Source organism: Pygocentrus nattereri, chromosome 16, assembly GCF_015220715.1.
Source record: "Pygocentrus nattereri isolate fPygNat1 chromosome 16, fPygNat1.pri, whole genome shotgun sequence".
Taxonomy (NCBI): domain Eukaryota; kingdom Metazoa; phylum Chordata; class Actinopteri; order Characiformes; family Serrasalmidae; genus Pygocentrus; species Pygocentrus nattereri.
Window position 1 is genome coordinate 23,985,919 of NC_051226.1, and position 26,388 is coordinate 24,012,306.

The 26,388-nt window shown below is 38.9% G+C and overlaps 2 protein-coding genes across 4 annotated transcripts in view; one reads left to right on the forward strand and one right to left on the reverse strand.

Annotated features, from left to right (window-relative positions):
* The window catches only part of klf8 (Kruppel-like factor 8), a 39,743-nt gene extending 35,187 nt beyond the window's left edge, over positions 1-4,556 (forward strand). For all 3 annotated transcript variants that reach the window (XM_017704330.2, XM_017704331.2, XM_017704333.2), the window contains exons 5-6: positions 224-366; positions 1,214-4,556. In XM_017704330.2, the coding sequence (XP_017559819.1) occupies positions 224-366; positions 1,214-1,395 (325 nt within the window). In that variant the 3' untranslated portion in view covers positions 1,396-4,556. The remainder of the gene's footprint in view (positions 1-223; positions 367-1,213) is intronic.
* Positions 4,557-10,502: 5,946 nt separating this feature from the next.
* klf5l (Kruppel-like factor 5 like) lies at positions 10,503-23,754 on the reverse strand. The gene is made up of 4 exons (XM_017704329.1): positions 23,481-23,754; positions 17,119-17,902; positions 16,950-17,009; positions 10,503-12,289 (listed from the first exon to the last, which is right to left on the reverse strand). Exons 1-4 carry the CDS (start codon positions 23,613-23,615, stop codon positions 12,111-12,113), a joined length of 1,158 nt encoding a protein of 385 aa, XP_017559818.1. The 5' UTR covers positions 23,616-23,754; the 3' UTR covers positions 10,503-12,110.
* Positions 23,755-26,388: the final 2,634 nt, after the last annotated feature.

Genomic DNA, 26,388 nt, shown 5'->3' on the forward strand with positions numbered 1-26,388 from the left:
CTAGCCCCCTAACTACTCCCTCAGGTCTCAGCGAGAACATTTGTTTTATATAACTTGTTTTTTAGCTTCTTATTTTTCTTATTTATTTATTTATTTATTTATTTATTTATTTTACTTTCAACAGTAATTTTAGAAAATAAAATCTGATACAACACGCATGTGCAAAAGTTTGGAAGCCCACAGTCAGAATATGTTTTGTTGAATTTCCTTTCTTGCTTTTCAGTTTAAGCACAGACGTCGACATCCAGGCAGACCCTGACTCACCTGACATGAAGAGAAGGCGTGTGCACATGTGTGATTACGACGGCTGCAACAAAGTGTACACGAAGAGCTCCCATCTAAAAGCGCATCGGAGGATACACACAGGTTTGCCTTCCCTAAATTCTTTAAAAAAACCTCTAAAGTCATCATGAATCAGAAATCATAAGTCATTCTCCTACCATATTGTGATGTGTTGCCGAGTGAATCAGGGAGTGTCTCTGCTAGCTGAGTCCTCACACTCCATGATAGGTGGGGGTGGAGTCAGGGGCAGACAAAACAATTACTTTTTTCCGGCTTGCTCGTGCATAATGATGTAACCAAAACTTTAAAAATGTTTTTAAAGCAGGCAAAAGTCACTACACTTTGGGAAAACATTGCAGGAAAATTTATATAATTTGTATAAATAAAGTATAAGTAATATGAACTAACAAAGTAGAAAAGGTCAGTCTTGATTTCAGGATGACTTTAAAGCATATAACCTATTAATGCTAATGTGGCTAACAATGAATGAAAGCTAATGAGAAAGTTAGTGAAAGCTATGACTTGGGCTGCAATGATTAGTGATGCGTTGAACTTTTGTTGACCTATCCATAATGCTCTTTACTCCTAATACATGATACACATACTCATTCTAAATAGAGGAATACATTTGGAGTGATTTTCATATTTTGTTGCATCATAAATGAAGAAATCACTTATTCCACAGGCAGGACATTGAATGGTGGCGCTGCTATGACTGGACCAGTAATAGTCAATAGATTAATTAATTATAGAAGTTATCCTTAGTTGCAACCCTACTGATGACATTTCCATTTATTATTTGTTAGCAATTAGCATTGTTTGACTGAACCATCCCTATGAGTCGATCCTGTGCATGCTATACCAAGTTGATAAAACTTTGGGGTGTACAGGCCTTCACTATTTCTGTTGCTGGTGGTCTTGTCTTCTACAGGAGAGAAGCCCTACCAGTGTACGTGGGAGGGCTGCACTTGGCGCTTCGCTCGCTCTGATGAGCTCACACGGCACTTCCGCAAGCACACGGGCATCAAGCCCTTCCGTTGCACCGACTGTGACCGCAGCTTCTCTCGCTCAGACCACCTGGCCCTTCACCGGCGGCGCCACGTTATGATGTGAGCCCACGCTCCGCCTCTTTCTCTCCTTTCAGCCCCACCTCCCCGCCCTCCCACTCCTCAGGAGATCCGCCACCCCTGAGAGGGACTGAACTGTGAAGCTATCCCTCCTTTCCTCAGATCCGGATAATGAACGTGTTAGTCAAAGACGGAGTTGGGATGGCCATAAAGGCTTTGGGGCTGCTCTTTCTCATCAGTACACGCCTGCAGTTGTCTGCTTTTCAAGAAGCCACAGTCCACCCCGTCCACCCCTTGCTAATTGCCTGAATTTCTCCCTCTTGGCGCTTGCTTCAATGCCCATCGCTCAAGACGAGACTACAGGGAAATGCACTGCTGTTAACTGAAAGCATATGAAGGGGGAAATGCCTTTCCTTGACCCATCCTCACCAAGCAGGACAAGACAATGGAAAGGCCACAAAAAGAGAAAGCAGACATTTTTTCTGGAGTTTTTCTGACTGGTTTGATCATTTTGCGGAGGCAGAGATGAGTCTTGAAGCTGTCTTCTGGTCATTTGATTTGTACCTTTTACCTGAACTTTTTAGTTGTCCTTTGCATTGGTCGTTGGTATGTCTGAGTTAGCCTCAGTGTGTAGTTGTGTATGTATGTGGCTGAAAGATTGTGTAGAGGTTTTTTGTTTTTTTTTCTTTTCTAAAGTCTAAAGACCGTTCAAAGCATGTCCTGCCCTGTTTGCTGTCATTAAATGAACAAATGTGTAGGGGGTGTTTGCTGTTCTGTCTTTATCAACCACCCACCCAAACCGCCTCAGAGGTAGAGACAGGGAGCTAACAACAAGACTGTGAATCTTTTTTATAGAGTTTCCGTTTTCTTCATCGTATCAATTGCAACTGTAGCCTGGCTAATAAGCCATACTGTTGTGCTGTAGCAGCATGCTACATAGACCAAACAGTCTGGGGGCTCGCTCTGAAGTTATTTAGTACAAGGCGCAGTTAAAGAAGGGCCTGGGAATTTTCTGCTGAACGCGTAACGTAGTTTTTAAATCTTTAAAAACTTGGTTTTTCAGATTGGCTAATTATTTTGGTCATTCAGTGCTATGTTTGTTTTCTGAAAGATTAAGGCCTCATCCCATGCAAATAAGCAAAATATGTACAGTGAGAGGAAAATGAAGTTCCTGAACATATTCTCTCAGTGTATTAACTGTTGAGTTTTCACAACTGAAAATCTCCCACAAAAATATTTGGCATGATAACAGTATTCAAAATCTTTTATTTAATGTTTCATTATTTTTTCCTGAAAGATTTGGTATCTAATATAATTAACATTATTTGATGGATGTACTTTATCTAACCTTGTTTTATGAGGCTGTGAAAAATGTTCAGTTACAAAGGTGATGCTCACAGGGAACGAGGGGGGCTCAATAAGTTTCCGTGTGCTTGCGTGTGTGTGTGCGTGTGTATGTGTGTTTGTGCGTGTTTTTAAAGAAGACATAATCAGAGTTTTAATAGTAGAGTTGTGTAGGCACATATTGTTACTTCTAGCCCGTCAGAGCCTTAATTGAAGTAAATGTGCAACTTGGCTTTGCACATTTGGTTTTCGGAGTTCCTCAGGGTTCTAGGTTGGGACCCCTAGTAAAGTGAGGCACCCTTAAAAACCACATTTGCACCTAGATAGAGAGTAATCATGTCTTAAATTAAACAGTTTTAGCTCCTGCCCTGGGTTCACTTGATTATGCAAAACTACTCAGACGTTACCCCGATCACTGTCCATGCTGTTCTGATGGGGGTCATTTAAAATGTTGAGCACAGTCCTTGCCGATCAGTTGAGAGAGGGTGTTTTTCGACCTTGACTGTATCCCCTCGTGCTAGCACTCATAGCCATGGTCATAATTTCAACTGCTAGCAGTTTATGAAGAGTGTGTTATGCCTTTTTCAGAAGCTATAAAACAACACTTGTTCGATTCCAGCCTTCAAGAGTTGACTGCATGTCTTCAAAAAGTGGCACGATCTTTGGTCCAGAGAGCAATGCAATCTTCAGACTTTCTATCATTCTCTTGCTTCAACTCTAAAATGTTACTAAGCACATCTTTGTAGAAAAGTATATGCATTTAATTGCGATCCTTTCTTTTTTTAAAACTGTTCATAGGCATACAGACAATTATGAATAATTAAAGAAAAAATGTACATACTGTATATAATCAAAGTTCTGAATAAATGTAACGGGTGGATTTCTATTTTTAACACTGACTAGACAATGTGAAATATTATTTCTTTTCCCTTTGTTGGTTCTATGATGTGTTCTCTTTTTTTGTTTTTTTGTTTTTTTAAGAAAAAAATCCTTTCTTAAAGAATCTCCTGAGTTTCCTGATGTGTTGTACTCCTGTGTTGCATGGAGAGTCTGATTTTCTTTGTGAAGTTGGTGAGCATGTTGGTGTGTTGGTGCCCTGACAAACGTGGCCTGTAAGCACTGATAATCCATGACCACCTGTATGACATAACTTGGTGAGTGTGCGAGTAAAGCCCTTCCTTGCACGTACCTGACTTCAAACATACATTCTCTGGATGCACACAGTAAAAAGATACACATTATGAATGATCAATCACCCTCAATTCAGAAAAGAGAAACCTTTGAACGAATGAAGTGAAGTGCATTGTCTGACTTCAGTACCACAGAAATGCCCTCAATACACCAACCTGAGTGGTTGACTTTTAGTCTAAATTGGTCATTAATGCCACAAATTTCCATTGGCCAATATTTAATGTGTAGAATTTACATCCCACAATTTGCTGACATCCACATCTTTCCTAGCATGTTTACCCATTTTCACTTTTGACTGATTAGTTAAGGAAAAAGTTTAAAAAGATTCTATATATACATATATATGGGGGTTTGTGTGAGTGTATGTGTGCAAGTGTGCTTATCATAAATCAAACTCCTCAAAAAAAAAAAAAAAAATCAAAATGATAGGTATTTTATATTGAATGCAGTAACTTATGGGCCAGTACTATATTACTCAGTGCAATGCAGTTATCATTATAATAATACAAGTAATTAATGTTATTTCTTTTGTATTTGTACAGAACAAATGTGTAAAGATCAGTGAGGCAAACACAAGCTTTTTGATACTGTGAGAAATGGTGTTAAAAGTCAGTTTCCCCTGTACAGTTGTGATTACCCACTCCTTTTATAGAATAAAATGTTTTTGGTGCAGATGGTGGTGTGATTTTATTTGAATTTTCTGTTTTGATCCAGGGTGACTGGAATGCTTAGTAATAAGAAATCTCTATGAGTGCTCGTATGCCTCAAATATGAGCAAAACTAAAGTTTGAGAGAAAAATATTTGAAGTGTACTTACTGTAAACACAATTGCCAAAAAAAAAAAAAAATCCTGATCTCTGTGCTGTTGGATGACTAAGAATGAGGAGTTTGTACCCCAGTGAGGGGTAAAGATAAGCAGGTATGAGATCCTGATGATCTGTGTATTAAAGTTTAAGAAGGTAAAATATAAATAGGCTAAATTATGAATGGCAATATATGTGATATACAGTATATGCCTTGCTCATAAAAGGGTGTGCCAATAATTATGAATGTATACTACTGTTTAAATGTGTTCACTTTTCCTCAGTATTGTAGAACCACTTTTGTTGTAAGTGTATAAATGACTCTACCATTATGATTATGTGATTTGATTATTTTGGTTAACTTGTTGGATGCTGTAAAAATGAACACATTTCACGTGTGACCGGAAAGATGAACCAGATGATTCTATAGGGCAGAGCTGGGCTGGTTGGCACTCTGCTGAGTAAAGCAACACATTTAAATAATCTGAGCTTTTAATTTAAACCAAGGCATAAAAATTCAAAAGTAACCATATAACATTTTTGAAAACAATTAAATGCCAGTGGTTTCATTTTTTGTATTACTGGCTTGTATTTGCTCATCAGTAGCTGACAAAGTACACAGCTCCTGCAATCAAGTTAAATGTAGAGCTACCCTACACAAAAATATTACTCCTGTAAAAGGAGAGGATTTCTGTTTATATTTCATATAACAGACACTTATTTTAGCGTCAACAGGCCCACCACAGAGCATGTATAATTTGTGTGGTAAATATAACAGAATGGAGCTTTTTAGTGTTATTTACCCCTTCAGCCTCAAATTCACACGTTAGTTCAAATCATCTGCAGTTCCTTCTCATTTACAATGTTCTGTAATAGCAGGGCGCGACCTGGGGGAGGCGCTGCTGCTGCTCTATTGCAGCGCTACCTCTGCAGAGCTCGTCCAATCATATCAGACCTCGTAAGTTGTAAGCCAATCACATCAGACCGAGGGAGGGTCTCTGGTTTAACTGCCACTGCAAAGTAACGCGTTTCCGCGACTGCTGAAGCTGAAGACGGGCTTTTTGGCTAAAAACCTTTCTAAAATAATCATTAGATCTTAATTTAAAATCCGTAATGTACAGAGAGAAACAATAAATAGTTACCGTGAATATAATTACCCTCCACCAATAGGGATTTGTGGTAAATTATGATCGGTATAGCTGGGTTTTACTCAGTTAGCCAACTTTGGTTTTACACAAGGCAAAGAAAAGCGGTTAGGCTAACGCTAACATTAGCCCGCTGACAGACCATCTAGTTTAACCTCACTTCTTAGTGAGAGTGGGTGTGAACAGGCGACAGACAGAAACTACGTTATTGACAGCTCTCTAAATCTGTTTGTGTTATATTTCGTTTCAGTATTTGGAAATAGTGACACCAGTATTTGCCATATCATGTTTACAGTAAGTTAATGTAAAGTTAATGTTGATTATAACGCAGTGTTATATAAGCTACTTCAAATCCTCAACCTGTAGATGGGAATTAAGCGGCAGGCCAGTTGGAAGAGAAGATTTTTACCAAAAACGAACAACAAAACCTTGATTGATCATCTTTTCCTAGAGCCCTTGTAAGTCTGAGTTTAATAAATGACTGTATTACTAAACGCATGAAGAGAGGCAGAGATAGGAGCAGGAGACTGAGAGGACTGAAGGATCAGATCTGATGGAGGTTAGTGAAGAAAGAAGAAGAAACAGAGGGAGATCTGTTTAGACTTTCAGTCAAAACTAATACTGAATTTAATTTAACTTCACTGAGGACATATATTTGTCACTCTGACCATGAAATTCTGTCACTTAGCTCATTAAACCTGCCCACAGAACAAAATCACTCTTCCTGGCGGCACCAACTGAGACTGGGGATTTTGGACAGTAAATATGGCTATATTTGTTGTAGACATTGTGACCCCTGGTTCCTGTCCCCACCACTGAGGAGAAATCAGAGTTGTTTCTCTACAATGATCTATAATCTGTGTAATGAAATAATTTATTTAGGATCTTGCAGCATATCTAAGAGAGAGGAGAGAGCATTGCTTGACTTCAGTGCCTTTGCTCAGGGCCTGCTGTAAGCGGATTCATATAGTGTTTGTCATATTATCTCTGTGCTTAATACAAACTTTAAAGAGACAGATCTACTTGTGCCAATTTGACCAAATAGCCATTTGTTGACTCTAGTACAGGCTTAGCCTCCCTATCCATGTACTGTGTGATGCCCCTGCATATTTATTTATAATAATAATTATATATGTTTGTGATAGTAACCCTAGACTTGGGCAGGCTGACACATGTGACAACCAACCCCACAATCAGTATGCAGAAAAGTGCCAACCAACCCCACCTACATCAGGTGGGTACGCATGTTAGCAGTTAGTATTACTTATCGATTTTTTTTTCAAATCATATATCAAATTATCCACGGCCCAGAAGGAGAAGCGGCTTAGAAGATTTATTTGTTGTTTTAACACAAGTAATATTTTTCTCTTTCATTTTTCTGAGATTTCCCACTGCTGACCCAGATCAGAACGCTGTGCCAACCAACCCTGTTCTCCTGTAATGACTGAAAGAGTTGTGTAACATTGAGAATGGGTTTATATTAAAATTTAAATCCAGGATTACTTGTATTTGAAACGTCATGATCAAAACTTAGACAGAACGTGCTCTGAATAAATAATTATTGTATATTATTTATCATTTATTACATTTTTGACATTCCCAAAATCATGACATTTTAAATGAAACATCTTGAAATACCTTCTGGTGTCCAACTAAAAGTATTACAAAATTCCTCCGATTGATTATGACCATATTAAGATGACATTTTATCATTATCATATAGCCTATTATTATAACATCTGTCATATATCAATATGTTTTAATCAGGCCAATATGTTACAAATAGCCTTACTGCTTTTCACTGTGACCACAAGAGGGAGCATTGTGTTCATAGTCGTCTGTTAAAATCTTTACCTTCAGGTCTCTTTAAAGCTTTTGCTCAGTTGTCTTGCATGCTGTGTGTGAATGTAGACAGGTCTTAAAGGGGAATTTCACCAATTATTCAAAATTTCTGCATATTTCAAACATTGTGGTCTAAAGAAAGTCATTTAGTGTGGTTTGATGTTAAATGATTCATTGTAAGGAACTCTAATTTCTCTTCAGTGGTGGTGTTGGGAACCAGGGCTGGCAATGTCTACAACCAATGTAGCCATTTTAATTACTGTCCAAAGCCTACATAAGTTTTTATTTGTAATGTTGATGATGGTAAAACAGTCAAAAAAAGTTTTATTATTTTGCCTTACAACACTCTGCGTGTACCCCTCTGCCATGAATATATATGAAAATATGTTTAAAAAGTTTTACTCCAAACTTATTCTCAAAACAATCATCTTTCTGTGAAGGAGCTTTTAGACTCTTCAGACGTTCCTATCACCACCACTGTGAATTTTGACGTGGTATCTCTAGAACTCACATCAAACCACACCGAATGACTTTGCAACTTAATTATGGAGAAAATTGGTGTACTTCTCCTTTAACTCATTTAAGCCTATGGATTTAAAAGCTATCTTGAATCTGTGACGAAGTCTTAACATATTGCAATATGGGTGCTATTTTAAACCAAACCATAGATTATGTTCTGAAATGAACTTGTAATAATAAGAAGTAAACAATATGAAGACAGTAAACGTATTTGAGTACATGCACAACTCTGAGATAGTAAAAAAACAGCACTTTGCCACAGTTAGTTCCTAAAAGTTAATTGCTCCAAGAGCCCAGCAAAAAGAAAGGTCAAAACACGATCTTTATAGCATTCACTGCTCTGGCTGGGGGAGAATGATTAACATGTATTATGGCTCATTAAAAACACAAGAGGAAGATCTGAAGAGGAAGAGGAAAATAGTTTTCTCGTTCATTATGCAGTTTTGAAGACTGTTCAAGAGTTACTTGGCAAATGCGACATTTTCAAAGCATCTGTGCATTTTAAAATAGCCAGAAATAAAAATGAATTGATCACATTACCTTTAACCTGAATATTTGTTATATTGCTGCTGTCGGAATGAAACCTTGTATCTCCACTTTTGTCATTTTTCAGTGTTTGACATAATTTGAAAATGTCTGTTGCTCTTTACATTGTGCGTAAATTTCTTGATGAATGGACCAAAAGAAACGGCACAAACTGACTAGGAAAGACATCTGGTTCCATTGACTTACATTAAAAAGTTTATTTCCTTCTCCTGTAAAGCTACAATTTTAGAGATACAAGGTTTTCGTCCGACAGCAGTGATATACACACACACACACACACACACACACACACACACACACACACACACACACACACAGTGGCAAAAAATGATTTGGACATTTATGCCATGCATAAAAAATTTATTCTCAGGTAAATTCCTCTGATTCCCAACATTTTTTGCATATTCAAATCATCTAGAAGTAAACAAAGTCACTCAGAGTGGTTAGAGTTCCAGTGAGAATTGAATAGAGCTGGTTATAGGAATCAAACGTCTGTGGAGTTTAATGCCTCTGAAAGCTGCTTCACAGAAAGTGATGAAATGATAAAATCATTAAGAATATGTTATCATGTTTACAACTGACATCCATTGTAAGAAATAGCAATAGTTAAATGGTTGAAGTGTCTGAATACTTTTGGGACCACTGTGTATGCATTTCCTGAGACCCTTTTGTCGAGGTTCATCTAGTACATACTATGTTCATTTGGTACATCTGTTTAAAGTACACATATTTTTTTTTCTTAAAAAAATCTCTGTGCAGCGAAGCTCATCTAACGTAGTGTCATGAGGAAGAGGCAGGCAAGTTTTAACTGGATTCTTGTGCTGTGCTAATCGCTTATGAGGCCACAGGAATGAGCAGTGAAGAGTTTATCACCCATCCCTCAGGAGATGGTATACAGAGCTTTAATCTCCCTCCTGACACCGTATATATACTATGATGTGCACATTTGTCAGAGGCAATATTTGTTTACTTGCGAGTTATCATGAAAAACGAGGGTGTAGTGGTTCGTTCACTCTCCGTCAGGTATTTTTGTCGGCTGCGCACATGCTACAGTATAACTATAACAACAAGGGTGGCTCCCTACTTGAGTAATCGCCTTTTATTGTTTAGGGGATCTCGTCAGTAAACGATTTTGGCAGACAGTGTAATTATTATTTTCAGTGTAGGCTAAGCCCTGTCCCACCCAGTTGTATTATTTTCAATCTGCTGTTTTTTTTTCTTGCATAAGTAAGGCATTTATTCTCCAGAAACCAGTTCACTGTTTTAATGTTCTCATGTCCAGGAGATTAAGTAAATCAAGCAGGCTGCTCTTTTATGGGCATACCTGTCTTATGTCATTGAAAAGGTATAGTAATCAAAATTTCCTCAAAATATGACTATGGTCATGTCAGTGCTTCAATATCAAACTACATGATTAAAAAATAATGAAAAAAGAACAACCTTCATGCGATGAACAAAAGCACAGGCTGGACCAAATACATTTTAAAACTGAGGCAAGTTCATGGTAATAATTAACTTTAGCTGGTTTCCACTTAAAGGCAATCAATCAGTGTTTTAATGCCTCACCGGGTTTGCTAAGAAACTACTGCAAGACAATGCCAGTTCTTTTCAAAATACGATACACATTAGGAAGCCTCAACAAAGGGCTTTATTGTCTTAGTTCCAAGGAAATGTTATCCCCTTGTAGATCTTCTGACACCGCTGAACATGGCTAATAAGGAAACAGACTAGCACATACTAGAAAGTAAAGGCCATTCAGGTTGTGACATTTGATTTGTGTTTTTTTTTTTATTTTAGGATTTTCCATATTCAACCAATACAATACAAAATGATTTTCTGCAAACTTGAGCGATACATACCCATTCAAAACCAAACTCCCATTTGTTCATAAAAATAAAATCAAAAGAGAGAAAAAACTAAAACATATTTACAGGCTAGTTATTTTACGTACAGTATGTACAATACCTCATGGTACATCAGAGTTCCCTCCATATGGTCAATGAAGGAAATGTACACAGGCACTCAGAGAACTTTACATCGTGAGCAGGAAGTGCTTACAAAGTGCCTTCAGAAAAAAACATGTAGACACTAATAGTGGTCCTTGAGGCACACCAATTAAAGGCAGGCAGAGACAGAAAAGTTTTGTTCTTCGTCATTGGGCAGAGTTAACTGTGACAGTCATTGCTTTATTTTTAAATCCAAAAAGTTGCTGCTTTAAATTAAAATCTATTTTAGACATTAGCAACAACAGTCCATTATATATTTTCTAAACTAATCTATTGCTTCTTATTAGTAATTTGGCACAGATGTTGTGATAAGGTGATATGGGCTACATATGTATGATGAACAATATACAACTGTGAGTTCACAAGGGTTGCTGTGGCCAATAACTGGTGTATCCATATTGTTAGCTAATCAACATTAAAGCAGTGTCAGAACTGTGAGGTTAATCTTACAGATTAAGCTTTATGAAGGTCTTTGGCTGACAGCATCAGAGTGAAATGCTGCTGTTCTTGCTATTCTTTTCTTCAAAGATTGTTTTTATTTTCATCTAAATAATGATTATCTATACCAGCTTCTAAAGGTAGAATGTGGTGTCTTGCATGTAACTGATTGTAGTTAAATCCTGGATGTAGTTCCTTTAATACAGCACACAGTGAGGCGGACTGCCAAGTTGGTGATCGAAGAGAGCGATACTTGTTACTCAAGCTCACCATAAAAAGCTTTGTTTCCATGGATACGGACCCCAGAGGAAAACAAACATTACTCAATGCTCTATCTTAACTCCTTAGCAAACAAGTTGAGATTCTTATATAAAAGGGGAGGAAAAATCCAATATAAATAGTGTGAGCTAGAATGCACTGCCATCTCGAACAATGGCCTAACCTGACTTATCATCCTAAAGGGGCGGGTGGGGGAGGAGGGCACTGGATTCACTGAAACATGATCAAGAATTTATGATGAAAACATTCACAAAACCAACCAATGGATGATGGGATCTTTTTCGCAGTCCTGACCATTACTGCTCTGAAGTTGTACTGAAACATTGTAGACAAAATGGGAAGGATGAGGTCCGCTATAGATTTGAAAACATTCTTCGTATAATACAGAGAGCACTCACGTACAAACATACAGTATATACAGTTGTCTACAGATTCAAATAAAACATGTATCTGTTGCAGGTGACACTCCAAAAGATGTTCAGTCCATGTTCTACAGGCTCAGAGCTGGTCACATGGAATTGGCAGCTCTTTCTTGAAGATAAAGATGATTTGATCTTGGTGAAGATGGTGAAATATACTTAAAAATAAAAATAATATTACAAAAAGTTGAACAAAACAAACAAAAACCCAGTAGGACAAAAAAGTCTCTCAGTTTTGGTGACGCTTCATATGGAGCGCCAAATGATCTGAGCGTGAGAAGCATCGGTTACACGCCACACATTTGAATGGCTTGGCTCCTGTGTGCTTCCGGTAGTGGCGCGTGAGCTCATCAGAGCGTGCAAAACGCCAGTCACATGCTTCCCAAGTGCAGCGGTAGGGCTTCTCACCTGAAACAAACACACAACCAGACCTTGTTAGACTACCTATAGTAGGCCATGCTATGATTATATTGAGAATAATGCCTCCACACCCATCAGAAATACAGACGTTATTCGAGGGGGTGTTTCACAAAGCAGGATTTCTCTAACCAGATAACTTAAGTCTCAAGTCTTAGCAGTCCAACAGAAGGAGACATACAGCACATTTCTACTAGACAGCTCTTGCTTTAGGCTGAATTTGACTAAATCAATGCCAAGATTAGGATGCAAACAAAGTCATTTAAAGTGTTTTGGAGTGAAATGCTTCGTTCCAGAGACAGTTGCTGGGCTTAATGCCTATAAAATCTCCCTCACATTAACTTATTACAGGAAATGGTTTTGACATGTTGAATGTTTGAATTTTTTGGTTTAAAACATCTTTTTAAAAATACACCGGTGTGTGCATGCATGGCACACACACATTTTCTAAGCTGCTTGTCCTCCTGGGTCCCTGGAGTCTATACTAGCAATCATTGGGCAGACCTAGTGCCACATTAGCTTCTCCAGTTCATGGACTATGAGAGGAAACCTATGAAGACATTCCAGACAGAAAGGACCCTGGTCACCTGGCCAGGGAATCGAACCCAGGCCCTTCTCATTGAGGGACAAAAATTCAAAAGCAAGTAGGTACATATCTATATAATTTTAAATGGTTTATACATTTCTTTTGCATTTCACATCAATTCATTCTTAATGACTTTGTTTACCCCTCAACTATTGTATACTGTGAAAAAAATGGTGGAAAGTGACTAAGAAACTATGAGCCACAGTATCAACAGAAACAACAGCATTATTAATACTTGCTCCATACAATTATATAAGTGTCCTGGGCTATTATAACAAAAGAAAAAAGAAAATCACCTTCAAGTATGATTGCTTTTTTAAATTGTAGAATACATTTTCCCTCTTTATTCTATGAAACTCAAATGAAAACTATGGGGATTCCCACTCTTTAGAAACTAGTTCAGAAAGAATAACCGTCACATTCATAACCATAACTAAAAAGTGTCTTTAATTCATCAGGGTGCTGTGTTTGAGCCCCATTCAAGCATGTTGGTGGGAATGGAGGGCAGTGAAAGTACTTTTTTTAAATGCCAGTTAAATGCCAGATGTTATGTGAATAAGTGCCTGTGGTTTTGAGAGCAATACACCTCCCTTGTGTAAACAAGAAAGTCATTTCCATGGCTGATAAGATGTCGAATGGAACAGTTCGCCATAGAGCGGGCAATTCCTAAAAAGTTACAGCATAATATGCTCTATCTACAGACCAGTAACCTGGCTGTGTGATCTGGAAATATGAGACAATACCTCACTTTAGTCAAAAAACAAAAACAAACATGAGCAAGTGGTGATAGAGATCACCAAGTGGAGAGATAGAGAGAGAGTCAGCGACTCAGTAAGTGTCGACATTGCTCAGTCTCTTACGCTATCTCTATTACTGTATCTAAAGAGCTGAAATATTAATCTTTGCTTACTCATTATGTACTCATAATTTGTATGTGGTCAGAACCCGATTAATACTTTGACCCTTCATCAGATTACCACTAGTTGTATTTTCAGTCACAGTTAAGAGTGTTGTCTTCTGGGTGTGACTGGTAAATATTAGTAGATGTGGCATGGGCCAGTGTTCATTAAGTGATAACGTGTTTATTAGCATGACTATATGAGTTGTGACATTATGTGATAAGGCTCAAAAAGCATAAGCTAAATTTGAGTAATGCTCACGGAGGAGTCTGCTTAAAGTAGGGATGCAATGATACCACATCTCCATTCCAATACTGTATGTGCCAACACCAAGTACAGTATTTTTGGTTAAAACAGTGTTCTGTGTTACAAATAAAATGTACTAAGCTTGAATTAATGGCATTCACTGGTTGGATAACTTATTTTGCATGGTTTATGTTTAAAGGCTTAATTTGCGAGTTCGGACCATGACTTCAGTGAATGGTGGTAGTATGAGGAGAGAATGTGTGATTGAGGGAGGGGAGAGAACTCTGAAAATCTGGTCTGGAGTTTTAGGCAGCTTTTGCTTGGAAGTGTCACAGGAAATAGGTATAAATGCGATGTTTTAGGGCATTAAATTGAAAGGAGAAGCATTTTCATACTGCAGATATGTTACTTACTGCAGTTAAGCTCCATCTACTGGCTTATACAAACATGTCCTTTGTAGCACTCCGTGTGCACCAGAAAGTGCTTCAAAGAATCGGTATTCTCTATTGCCGATACTAATACTAAGTACAGTCCGATCTACTTTGGAAGCCACTCACTTCTTCACCAAAATGAAAATGCTTGACTTTGGTATCAAGGGCAAAACCAGGGGAAGCTTCAGGGTCAAGTGTTCATGAAAGAAGTGACAGACTAAGCTGGCCTGCTGGCCCTGTGTGACTGGTGTTAACAGGTGTATTTGTTTAAACCCTGGACCTGTTCATGGGGTCAAAAGCATTAACTCCACCTCCCCTTTCAAACATGCCTCAAGATGAGCTACCATCAAGATCATGCAACACAGGAAAATGTTCTGAGTCTAGTGAAATACTGAAGTCTTTCAAAGAGTGAAGGTCCTATTGATCTCTTCAGCCTCTGGTGTCTGCAAAGGCTGACTTTGTAGAAACAACAGAGAAAGTATGACATTATTTGGTTAGGTGGCAGTTGTGCAACGGTTGATTTGTTATCGCTAAGACATTTTACTGCTCTCACACACAGGCAGACGCACACGTACGTCCAAGTATAACTCAGACACAAAAAATGTGGAAGTGGGATAGTAAAGGCAATTGTAGTGTACTCTTAGCAATTCATATATGTTATAAAACTATATAAAGTTTGCCTGCAGACATCGTCACTTTTATGAATGTCTCCTGGCGACTTTACTCAATCAATGTAAACAGCACACACTTAAGGAGATGCCAATTAAAAACACAAAGGACCAACCAAAGGACTTTAGCAACTGCTTCTGTTTGAGGAGGGTGGACAAGAAGATAATACGGTTCTCTGCACTAACATAACCTAGAGTCACTATACTCAAATGTTCAAAACCTGTAACACTTTCAACACTTTCATTTTAACATTTGATTAAATGTGCTCTCATAAGCCTGGCCAAAATTAGTGAGAGCAGCAAATAACACACTGATAACACTGTTAGATTAAAACTTATCTTGTACACCTAGTCATGGGGGCTAGGATATATTTAGCTCTCGGCATAAAATTACTCCACACCACACAACATTCCTGAAACAATCTTACTGCTTTGATCAGCCATCTATTGTCAACCTTTTCTGCCATCAAAACCCAATTCTGTTGTCAGTACTGAATGTTCTAGAGCTCCAAAGGTGTTTTTGACTACTTTCAGCATGACAGGGTCAACTCCCCAAGAATGCCTCTTGAAACTGAAAACCACCTAGGTCCAGTTGACCTTCTACTATAGGATGCCGTGCCAATGGAAACAGGGTCTAAAGGTGAGTAAGTCTATTGTATGAGTACATAATAAAGGAGTAACAAATCAGAGCACATGGTTTCATCCATCTTTTTCCTCAGAGATATAGATCATCATTAGGGAATGCTTACAATTAAACTTAAAATGCCAAAAACTTTCTTTGGAGCAATACAACAGAACCACTTTTTGTACTCTAAAGAACCTTTTCAGGGGATTGTACAAGAACCATTAAGAAACTCATATTTCTAAGAGTGTAGATCGGACCAGCACAGTTGTGCAACAGAATCTAAAATGCACTAAAATCCCACCTCAAGACTTGTGCCACAGATAATTTTCTCTACTTAGCAAAGCTCTCTGACTCAGGAAGGCAAAGCTGGCTCTGTTTTGGAAAAATGGATAATACAAGTGCTTACTCATTTAGCTGACATTTGTAATTTACTGGGTGTCCAATGAAAACAGTTTTACTTCCATTCCAACAGTATGCAGTGCAGTGTGAATCTTAGGTTTGGTACTGTGAAGTGTATCGAGACTAAATGTTACCCTATCCTCAAAAAAGAAATGGGGGCATACAGCCTTCTAGAATAGAATAACATTAGCCCCCAGTTTCTGTTGTTAGGTATAACAAAGCAACAACGCCTTAGGGTTAAAGGGAATCCTTCCATACCACTCCCACATTGCGACCAAGAGAGGGGCGACAGTGGGGACAACAGACTGGGAGGTACTTTATAATCCTACACAGGGAATTCAAAGCATTTATTTTCCCTGTCTACCATAACAGAGCCATTGCTGCTTTACTGGAGTGTTCTGAGGTTCAGTCTGCGCAGAGGGGCGGCTGGGTTTCAGCTTACGGAGAGCTGAACACAGTGAAACTGCAGCACTCTTTCACTCCTCCCCCCTCAAGGCAGGCACAGAAAAAGCAGGAGGAACAGGTTTTTCCTCCACCACTCGTCGATTTCCCCCTTGGGGAAGCATGCAGGGCTTGTACGGGCATGCAGACACAATGTGTATAAAAGCGAGAAAAGAGAGTCAATTAATCTCCCCCTCTTTCCTCGTCCTCTTATTCTTTCCACATCACTATTTCCCCTAGGCCATCTTCTCTGTTGGTGCATCTGAGGGCTTTGTGTTGGTGGTACATAGCATGTGGTCAGGCAGTTACAGCTGCTTGGAACCCAGCTATTCAGGTTTGTGTTTTTGGTTTCATACCTGTGTGTGTCCTCTGGTGTGCCTTCAAGTGAGAGCTCTTTGTGTAAACTTTGGTGCATCCTGTCAAAGAGAAAAAGAAGACATTAAAATAAGAAAATGAGCCACACCTAGGTAGCATGCACGGAAAGTGACCTAAGATTAAATTCACAATGCAAAGGTTGTTGCTAACCTGGAAAATCGCAGTGGTGGATCCTCCTCTTCTCCAGCTCGGGGTTGTTCCTTCGGTTGTACCTGGGCCCAGTGAGGACACCCTGTCCATGAGTCATCAGCACAGAGTGAAGGGACATCTGCCCCACTTTGAGTCCCACTCGGGCTTGATATGGTGGGGGTGGGGGGACTGTGTTAATCAGCTCCGCTTGGTTCTCGGGACTAGCTGGCTGTGAGTTGGGTGGTGATGGGGGGAGGCTGTGGGGCTGTGCTTGAGGATAGAACTGCTCAGGCATCACAAAATCACCTGATGGTGTGGTGAGGGCCACGGCGTTCAGGTTGAGCATGGTCCTGCCTGCTCCATTGATGGCCTGGCTGTGGGAGAAAGTCATTGAGGTGAGGTCACTGCTGCTGACGGGCATCTGGTAGACCTGCGGCTGCTGGGGGCCAATGTGGAGCTCGTCTGTGGCACCTAAATCGGGCTTGATGTACAGGCTGTTTACGGTCTGGGGCACGCTGAAGACGGAAGTGAAGTCAGGAAGTGTCTGGATGTTGCAAGGAGTGTCCACCCCAGGTTCAGTTTTGATCTGTGGCGCCACAGGTTTTCCTGGACGGTACAGCCCTGTGCGCAGGTGTGTAGTGTTGGGTAGAATCACGTTGATGTTAAGGCTGTAGGGTGCAGGTTTTTCATCTGAAAAATACTCGTCCACCACAGAGGCGCTCTCCCGACGGTACTTCTTGTCTGCAGCGGTTGGGGACAGCATGGGTCCATGTTGGGGCAAATATTTATCCAACTCCATTGGGGTCTGAAAAGAATTAGAAGAAGAGGATGTAAGCAGGATGAGAAGATTCTATGTGTTTACCAAGTTAAGATTTCATTGGCTGGTCTAATCTTCTTGAGCAAGACTTCTTGGCATGGAATGGTCAGAGTGTGAATGTGTGAATGTGAATTCCTTGTATGAGCTTACTGCTCAAATGGCCGCACTGTCCTAACCACATATTGGATTATATTGTTCATTTTAGACCAATTTGTTTCATAAATAATGATAATTAGTTCCAGAAGAGGTCAAACAGACCCTGTCTTTAGTGATGCCAAGAATGAGGTGCCCTCCCTTTAGCCAGCCTACCATAAAACACATAATTGAAGCAAAGGAGATGGTGGGGAGGTAGCTCAACAATATCCTTCAGCTTTCTCTCTTGATCTGTAAGAAGTTGATTTGTGACTGTAGAGCCTGGTATGCATTCATATCCCTAGACCATCATTTCCTGCTTTAGTATAGCACACTACACTAAAGTGTGCAAGAGAAGAACTGTACAGCCCTGCAGTGCAGAAAAGTAAACAGAAACCCCATAGGTGTGGCAATCTCAAGGGACTAGAACAAAAAGCAAAACCAAAACAATGACATGCAATAAGAAACATGGGGATGAACAATGCATGAAAATAGAACAGTGAAAAAACTACACATAATGAGAAGTGGGTTCGGAGTAATCCCACTAAACTATACTGCTCCACAACTATCTAGCTCTGATGGTAATTCTCGCCATCCCACCATCAGAGCTAGATTTAATCCCTCAAATGTCAAGATTATCATTTATCATTAAGGATTGAAGGAATTCAGGATATCCGATAACAAATCATAAAAGAGTTTACAACCTCAACTAAAGGTTTGTATAAAAAGTTACCAAAGTAAAACAATTATTTATGAATCATTAAAGGAATGAAATTAAATGTGTTTCATTTACTCCACATGTTGTTCATCAGCCAAAACATGTTTTTTTAGTTTAACACTGGAGAGTCAATAGTTATCTAAATCTTTAACATAAATACATGACCAAAACTGAATGCTGGAGACCATTTAAGACAACAGATGTGCCAAAATGTGGCTTCCCACAGAAACCAACACTTTATGTGCACATCATTTTCAAAATTCTGTTGTTTCAGTTTTTAAGAGTACTTATGAAGAGAAACAAAAGAAATCGTAAGCATAATCCATATGCCTGAGTGATGAGTGGATTGTGTAGAACACCCCTGTTGTCTAAAACGGCTCTTACACAGTGAGGTTTTGTTCATTTTTGTAGTTCATAGTAAGTCTGTGATCTAAACCACATCTAAACATAAGTGAAGAGCTGAATGTAGTTTGAGCATGTTTTAGATAACTTTTGGGGTGTGTATTTATGGAAAAAGATTGGGTGACCATTGACTTCTGGTGTTTATGAGCAACATAAGCCTTGTAGCTCCAGCACTAAAAAAGCAATATTTGTACACCACATGTCTTGGCTGATTGTCTACATCTGGGGTAAGCGGAAAACTGTAAACAACAGATAATTGCATTAAAAGATGTGTATAGAAATACATTAAATATGCCCACAAAGGCCTCGGATAGCAACAAGCTCCTGTCAAAAAGAATGAGTTGTTGAAAGGCTCTCCAGCTGGCTTCAGTACTTGCAGCATTGGCAGTCATCATAGCTGTGGATGACAAGTATTTCAACAGCATCTCTGTGTACAGATATTCGACAAGGTATGTCAACAGTGGCCATATTGTTTGTCTTCCAGCACATTTCCTTAGCAACCCACTTGTTACATGGTCTCACATATATACTGATTCACCTCTCTGAACACCTCATAGCCTAATATGTAGGGTCACATGTGTTTGCCTACTTTAACAGCTACAAGACCACCACCAGTTTCAGCAGAGCCCCTTTTGGAAATACAAAACCAGGTAATTAACAAAAAATTACTTTTGATTTGTTTTTTCAAGGCCTGGCAAGACCGGTGCCCATGCTATTAGGCCTGAGTACAAACAGGCCTTGTGTTGTGGTCCTGCTGGCAGTGAGAGTGACCTTGGCTGTGCCCCCTTTTTGGCCCATGTGCCCTGCTCCCCCTCTGAGCGACATGGCCTGAGGGCTCTATTCATTGTTTCTTTGTGTCAAGAGAATGGAGGGCACCTGAACCCTGGCCCAAGATCCTGCAGGTTAATGATTGGAGGACATTTACAACTGTGCAGTTATGTATGGCAGAGGTTGATAACAAGCGAGAGATGGAGAGCACAGAGCATGAGAATATGGGAGACGGAGCGAGATGAGGGAAACATTGCCGTTGGCACAAATAAATTCCATTTTTTTCAAGGCACATGTGTTTTCTGAGTTAAGAAAAGCCCAGGAGGAGTGAGCAATGCTTCAAAACAAGGCAATTTAAATGATGAGTGAAACAAGCCTTCGTCCATCTTGCTGTTTCCAGATGACCAAATCCAGAGCCTATATCTCTTATTCGCTTTGCCCCCCAACAGTCAGCATGTTTTCTCAGGCAGCCTCATTCAGCAGGGCAGATAGCCTAATAGTCCAAAGACCTTGTATCTAATTGCAAAACAAATGTTCTTGTTCTGAACTAATTGAGCTTCATGGCCAGAAGGAATGCAGAAAGATGGTCATTTGTCCACAATTCCTCATAAAAAAGTGCTGATAGGCTCCTAGTCTGTTAACCTGAGCAATAACAGCACAAATCATCCAAGGATGGCAGAGACAACAAAACCTTTGAGTCCCAAACGATGTTTTATTGCTTTGGGGAAAATAGATAAGAGTTGTTTCAGCTTTTCAGGACGTTGGCTTCTAAAGAAGCCGTTTTGGCTGATCCTCAGGGCCCATAGCATTAACGCTGACACAGCCACAGTGGCCACCTAACTGCCACTGAGAGGAGATCAGACAGAGGACTACACCACTACAGGAGACATTGCATGGCACCAAATGAAGATAATGACCGAGACAGCCGTATCTACAGTATGCAACTGAAATGAAGATATAAGTCTAATAAGGGAAGATAAAGATAGTCATGTGACTGAAACTACCAGTTTATTGCAAGCTTATTTGTGACTATTGTTTCTACACTGAGTTGACCTCTTACTGTTAGGTATACATCACACTGTGTGAACATTTTAAACATGTGAGAAAATGATTTAAAAAGCTGTTTACCTGGGCAGTAAGTTTTATTTGCTAAGAAAAACATTAATATTACAGTAAAATAAGTAATGATTTTATGTATCTTAACCATTTCCAAAGCCTTGTATTATTTATAGTAATTGTCCAGTGACTACTCAATGCTTCACTAAGGTTAATCTGGGGTGCTGGAACAAGTCTGTGTGATGGTTGAGGGGCAATGAGGATAAATCGCACAATAAACTTGTGTTCTTCTGACCAGCTCACAAGATATCAACTGCTTTGTTGAAAAGAAAAGAAATTTTTGTTCATTTTTAGTTTATTTGTGTTCACATTTATTTTACTGTTGGCAGAAACACACTCAATGTCTGAGATAAAAATGGTTATAAATGGTTTTGCGTAGGACTTTTATACAGTACTGTGTATACATATACAAAACAAAGCCTTGTATCTTCACAGGAGAGGGAAAAAACTTTAAATTCAAAGTAATAAAAAGGGGATTTAAAGGGGAATTCCACCCATTTATTTATTTTTTTCATTCTTCATAATTTATTTGGTTAAATGTAAACATTTTCATTCAGATTGGTTTGATGTGGAATTGAGAACTTACTGAGTCAGAATATTTACAGTGGTGATGAGGTCTATAACATGAATATAGGCATATCATTTACTAAAATCTGAAATGACCAGGGAACCAGCAATGGGAAAAAAGTCTTCTTTGAGGACTCATACCTTTTCAACATCCTGCAAGCAACTCTCCACTCTGATTAGATTTTTTAAAAATACATTGTAGCCCAAAAGCTACTGTCAGAACTATTGTAAATCAGTGTCTTAAGCAGCAGGCAGTGTATTCATAACCATTTCATGTAATAACAGACTGTGAGGGAGCTTTTAAAGGTATTAAACTTGTTCTTATCACCATCATTGTGAACAATTCTGACTTGGTAAGTTTCTCTAGAATGGAGCCAAATTTCACATCAAACCACTCTGATTGACCTTGTTGATATCTTATATTCTGGAGACTTTGAATAATTAAAGAGTTCCTCTTTAATGTAACAAGATTTTATTCGAAGTCAGCTTGAAGCATTTCTTTTGGTCCATTCAACATAAAATTTAGAAACAGTGTAAAACGGCAGCTGGCATTTTCAAATCACCTTAAAAACCACTAAAGAATAGAGATAAATACAGATACAAGGTTTTGTTTCAACAGCATATATATATATATATATATATATATATATATATATATATATATATATATATAGCATGACAGAGTAAGAGTGGCCACACTATGGGCCATATTTAGTTCAGTGAAATACCACAATGACTCAGGTGTTTCACACACAGGTGACACAAAGCATACCCGCTTCAGCCCTGCTGAGGAAACAGCCAAGTTATTACTAGCATACTTATCTGTCATTACCAAGCCAGGAATATATTAAACACTTTTCAACAACTACCTTTTTTCCACCAACGATATGCAACAAGCAATAACAAGTCACTGAAATTGTTTACCTGCCCACGCAGAATACAGCTAAGACAAAACCTCTCCACGTTCATAAAACGTGGAGAGGTGCATATTTTTAATATCAATATGAAGCATCAGGCTTTTTAACAACACAGCTTATGTCATGGCACCTCAGAGAGTCATGCTTAGAAACAAAACATCATTTAAGGTATAGTCATCATCAGTACAGCGTGTAATTTAAGCTCATCGCCACAATGAGAGTCTGCTGGTCAGAAGAAGCAGGCGTTTTGAGGATGGCACATATATACACCGTGGTGTGCTTCTTCCACAGCAGATGTTTTTTTCCTAGTATTTACGAATCGTGGTGTTATTGAGAAGAACACAAAAGAAAGTTACACAGTTCATATGTGTTGATCGGTTGCAGAGGAATAAAAGGTGCTGCTACATTAACACAAGTCCAGCAGTTGTGTTGATGTAGTATATTATGACATATCTGACCACTTTTTTCATTTGTTGTGTATTTTCTACAGTGTGGCATTATGCTAAGCAACTGCAAATGACATGAGTAGAGCAATAGGAGTAATACTTGTTTATAGATTTGTTTCGAGCATAATAATAATAATAATGAATTGTTAATCTATTGTTATTCTCACTGTTATTGTTTACACGGTTGGAGCTCCACACTCTTTCTACAGTCCACATAAATAAATGATTTCTACTATTACTGCTATTAAACTGGACCTTTTTTTGTGGAGTTTTCCACAAAAATGACCAAACTCAAACACAAATAAATGAAGCTACAACAGAGTGGGCTCCACCTATGAACCCCCCGCTGCGCCAGTGGCTCGTTCAAAACACACTAACTCTACATTCGTTATCGTGTATTCACAGTTTACATTACGCAAAGGTTACGCGTGTTTCTCTGTGTGTCAGTGCTCATCTAGCGCCGTAGCTGCGGTGAAGGCCCGGCCCTGCAGCGCTCTCACCGTGGGCTTCACGTCCTCGAACACTGACGAGTCTTCCGCGCAGTCCGCGCCGGACAGCCGAACGGGCTTCAGCTGAGTGAAAACGGCCCTCTCCTCAGTGCCGGAGGCGCTCACGGCCACTCCTATACTCGCCATGTCGACCGAAAAGAGACGGGTTTTTTTCTTTAAACGCTCGTCCTCCTTTATCGACTGCTAACGCGCATATGAGCGTGAAGATAAAGGACACCGTGTGCTCGTAAATCCTGGAGCTCAGTACATCCACAGCTTTTCTTCTGTCACTTCAGGTACGCTCACCTGTGGAGAAGTACTTCACCCTAGTCCAATAGAAAGTGAACGGGTAAGGGCAGCGACCAATCAGCACACGGGACGGGCACTTCATCCAATCACCGCTGTAGGCGTGTCTCACCTGTGCACTGAGAAGGTGGAGGCGTCACTTTACCTTCCAGCTTTAGGGCAGGTTTAATGCAGATAAACAAACGCTTTTTACTGTTTTAGATCATTTTAAAACATCATTTTCTGCTTAGTTTACAATCTAATGTGTTCTGATTTGTTTCTTACTGACAGGTCAGTTAATTGTGCTTTTTTATGAAAGTAGAAAAATTAACTGAATAATAATAATAATAATAATAATAATAATAATAAATCTTAACAATGATTATAATGATAATAAAATGATTTCTGTTTATTTTTGACAGCCCCATTGAATAAAGAATAAAACTGCAGTGCACAGAAGACCCCCATTTAGTACTGGAGATACAGATAACTCTGAAACATCTCTGTGTTTGCCAGGCAGAATAGGTTCTCATGGAGTCAGAGAACACGTTCGCCTCTGTTTGTTCACAAACAGCGCCGCTTCATTTACCCAGCCTGCCTCTCAGGTTGATTGACATTTTTGTGGCCTGCTATTAGTAAATCACATTCAGCTTCAGTTCTATGGCTGTAATGCGTCGAGCTAGTGGAGACAGGACTAGAGCAAAAGAAATCCAACTTCCTAGATCCAGCTGAAGTAACAAGTCTGAACAATCTTTGGTCACCTGAGGGGCAGTGTGCGGTACTGTGTGAGCACACAGAAACACCTACACAGGCTTGGTCATTATAAGGTCATGTCACTGCATGCTCTGTCTGTCTTCTCCACCGTGCAGATTCTTATTACATGGGTCATAATCCTGAAAATAAGGTGCCAAACAGGGTTCCAGAGAGCAGTGCTGTACACCCTTACAATGTTCCTCTGAGGTTATTTACTAAAGGTAATGGTAAAGTTATCCATTAGGGGTTCTTGAGGGAATCAAAGGTCATCTAAAATATTTTTCACTGTATTTTAGTAAAGGCAGTGAATATATATAGAAAAAGGAACACTAAAAGAACCTCTTGAATGCATAACTGGTGCTTTGCATTCACTTCGCTATGACAAAAACTTGTTTTAATGGTTCTTTAAAAAGCACAAAAAGGTTCTGCTATTCTTAGAGGTCATAGAACCACTAAGAACCACTTTTGATTCCCTGAAGAATCTTTCAGTGGATGATTCTTTAAAGAGCCGTTTTTGTAAATGGGATGTGCGAGTGTCAAGAACCTTTTAAAGGCTTAAAGAACCTTCATATTACCATAAAAAGAGCAAAATATGAAAATGATTCTATCATGAAATATAATTTCTGTAAGGATAATGTGTGAAGAACCTTTTAAAAGTTTAAAGAACCTTCACATAATGTCAACTCATTCAGCTGACTTACAAATGCGGTTCTCTTAAGAACCATCCATTGAAAGGTTCTTTTGTAAACCAAAATTGGTTCTGCTATATCATTGTGCATTGTGGCATCTTTTTTTAAGAGAGTAAACGTTTTATACTAATTAAATGTTCTTATAACGCATCAAAACGCTTTTTTTTCAGAGTTCTTTAAAATGGCAGTAGTTATATATCGAACTGCCAACCATTTGAATGCATGGTTATTTCTTTGCATGGTTAAATGGTTCTCTGTGATAGATAATGTGTAGTATATGGTTCTTTAAAGAACATTTGGTAAAAGCACAAAAAAGAGTTCTGCTATTGTAACAAGTCGTTGTGCCCTATTTGTACTACATAGAACCCTTTTGCTAAGAGTCAAGAAGCCAAGAACAATTTAGGAACATTTATTGTAGCTGTAGCTATGTAGCTGTATCGTTAAGCCCCCCATCCCCCTCCCCACCTTCTTTTCTTTTGTGGCTTTACTAACTGGTTGTGCCAAGCAACTGATATTAGTTATGACATGTTACAGGTTACATCATCATAAAATGGTGCAAAGTCTAATCAATTAATCCAGATGAAGCAACAAACGGATACATTTTGATGACTGTGCATGTGTCATGTTAGCATGTTGGACAAGTATAGACTTTGAATGGCTGATGATGATCTAGTTTATGTTTCTAAGAAATGGACATTTCATCATTCTTACAAACTCAACTCATTCTTCCAAGCCAACAGCACTGCAGGAAAATTTAAAAAATTCACAATGATTCAGTTGTCAAACTGTAAACAACATCATTCAGGGTGGTCTGTTGTAAGACGTGCTAGAGTCAGACTCTTTTTGTTCTCAACAGCGGTGATTTGAACCAGACATATCAAGACATCTCTCTAAAAGCTGCATCACAGGCATGTATGAATATGTCTGAAGCGGAAGATAATGGATGGATGGATGGACATTGATTTATAATAGTTTTGAGAGAAGGTTTATATATTTTTAAATTAATACATTGAAGGGGTACATGCAATTTTTTTCGGATTTTACTATTTCATTATCATCAAAATTAGATATCAGATTTTGATAATGCATGTAAATTCACTGGTGATTTTCTGCAGTAATAAAAGGAAATGGCTATATTTGTAAGGCAGACATTGTGACACCTGGTTCCTAGCATCACCTACTACTATGTTTCT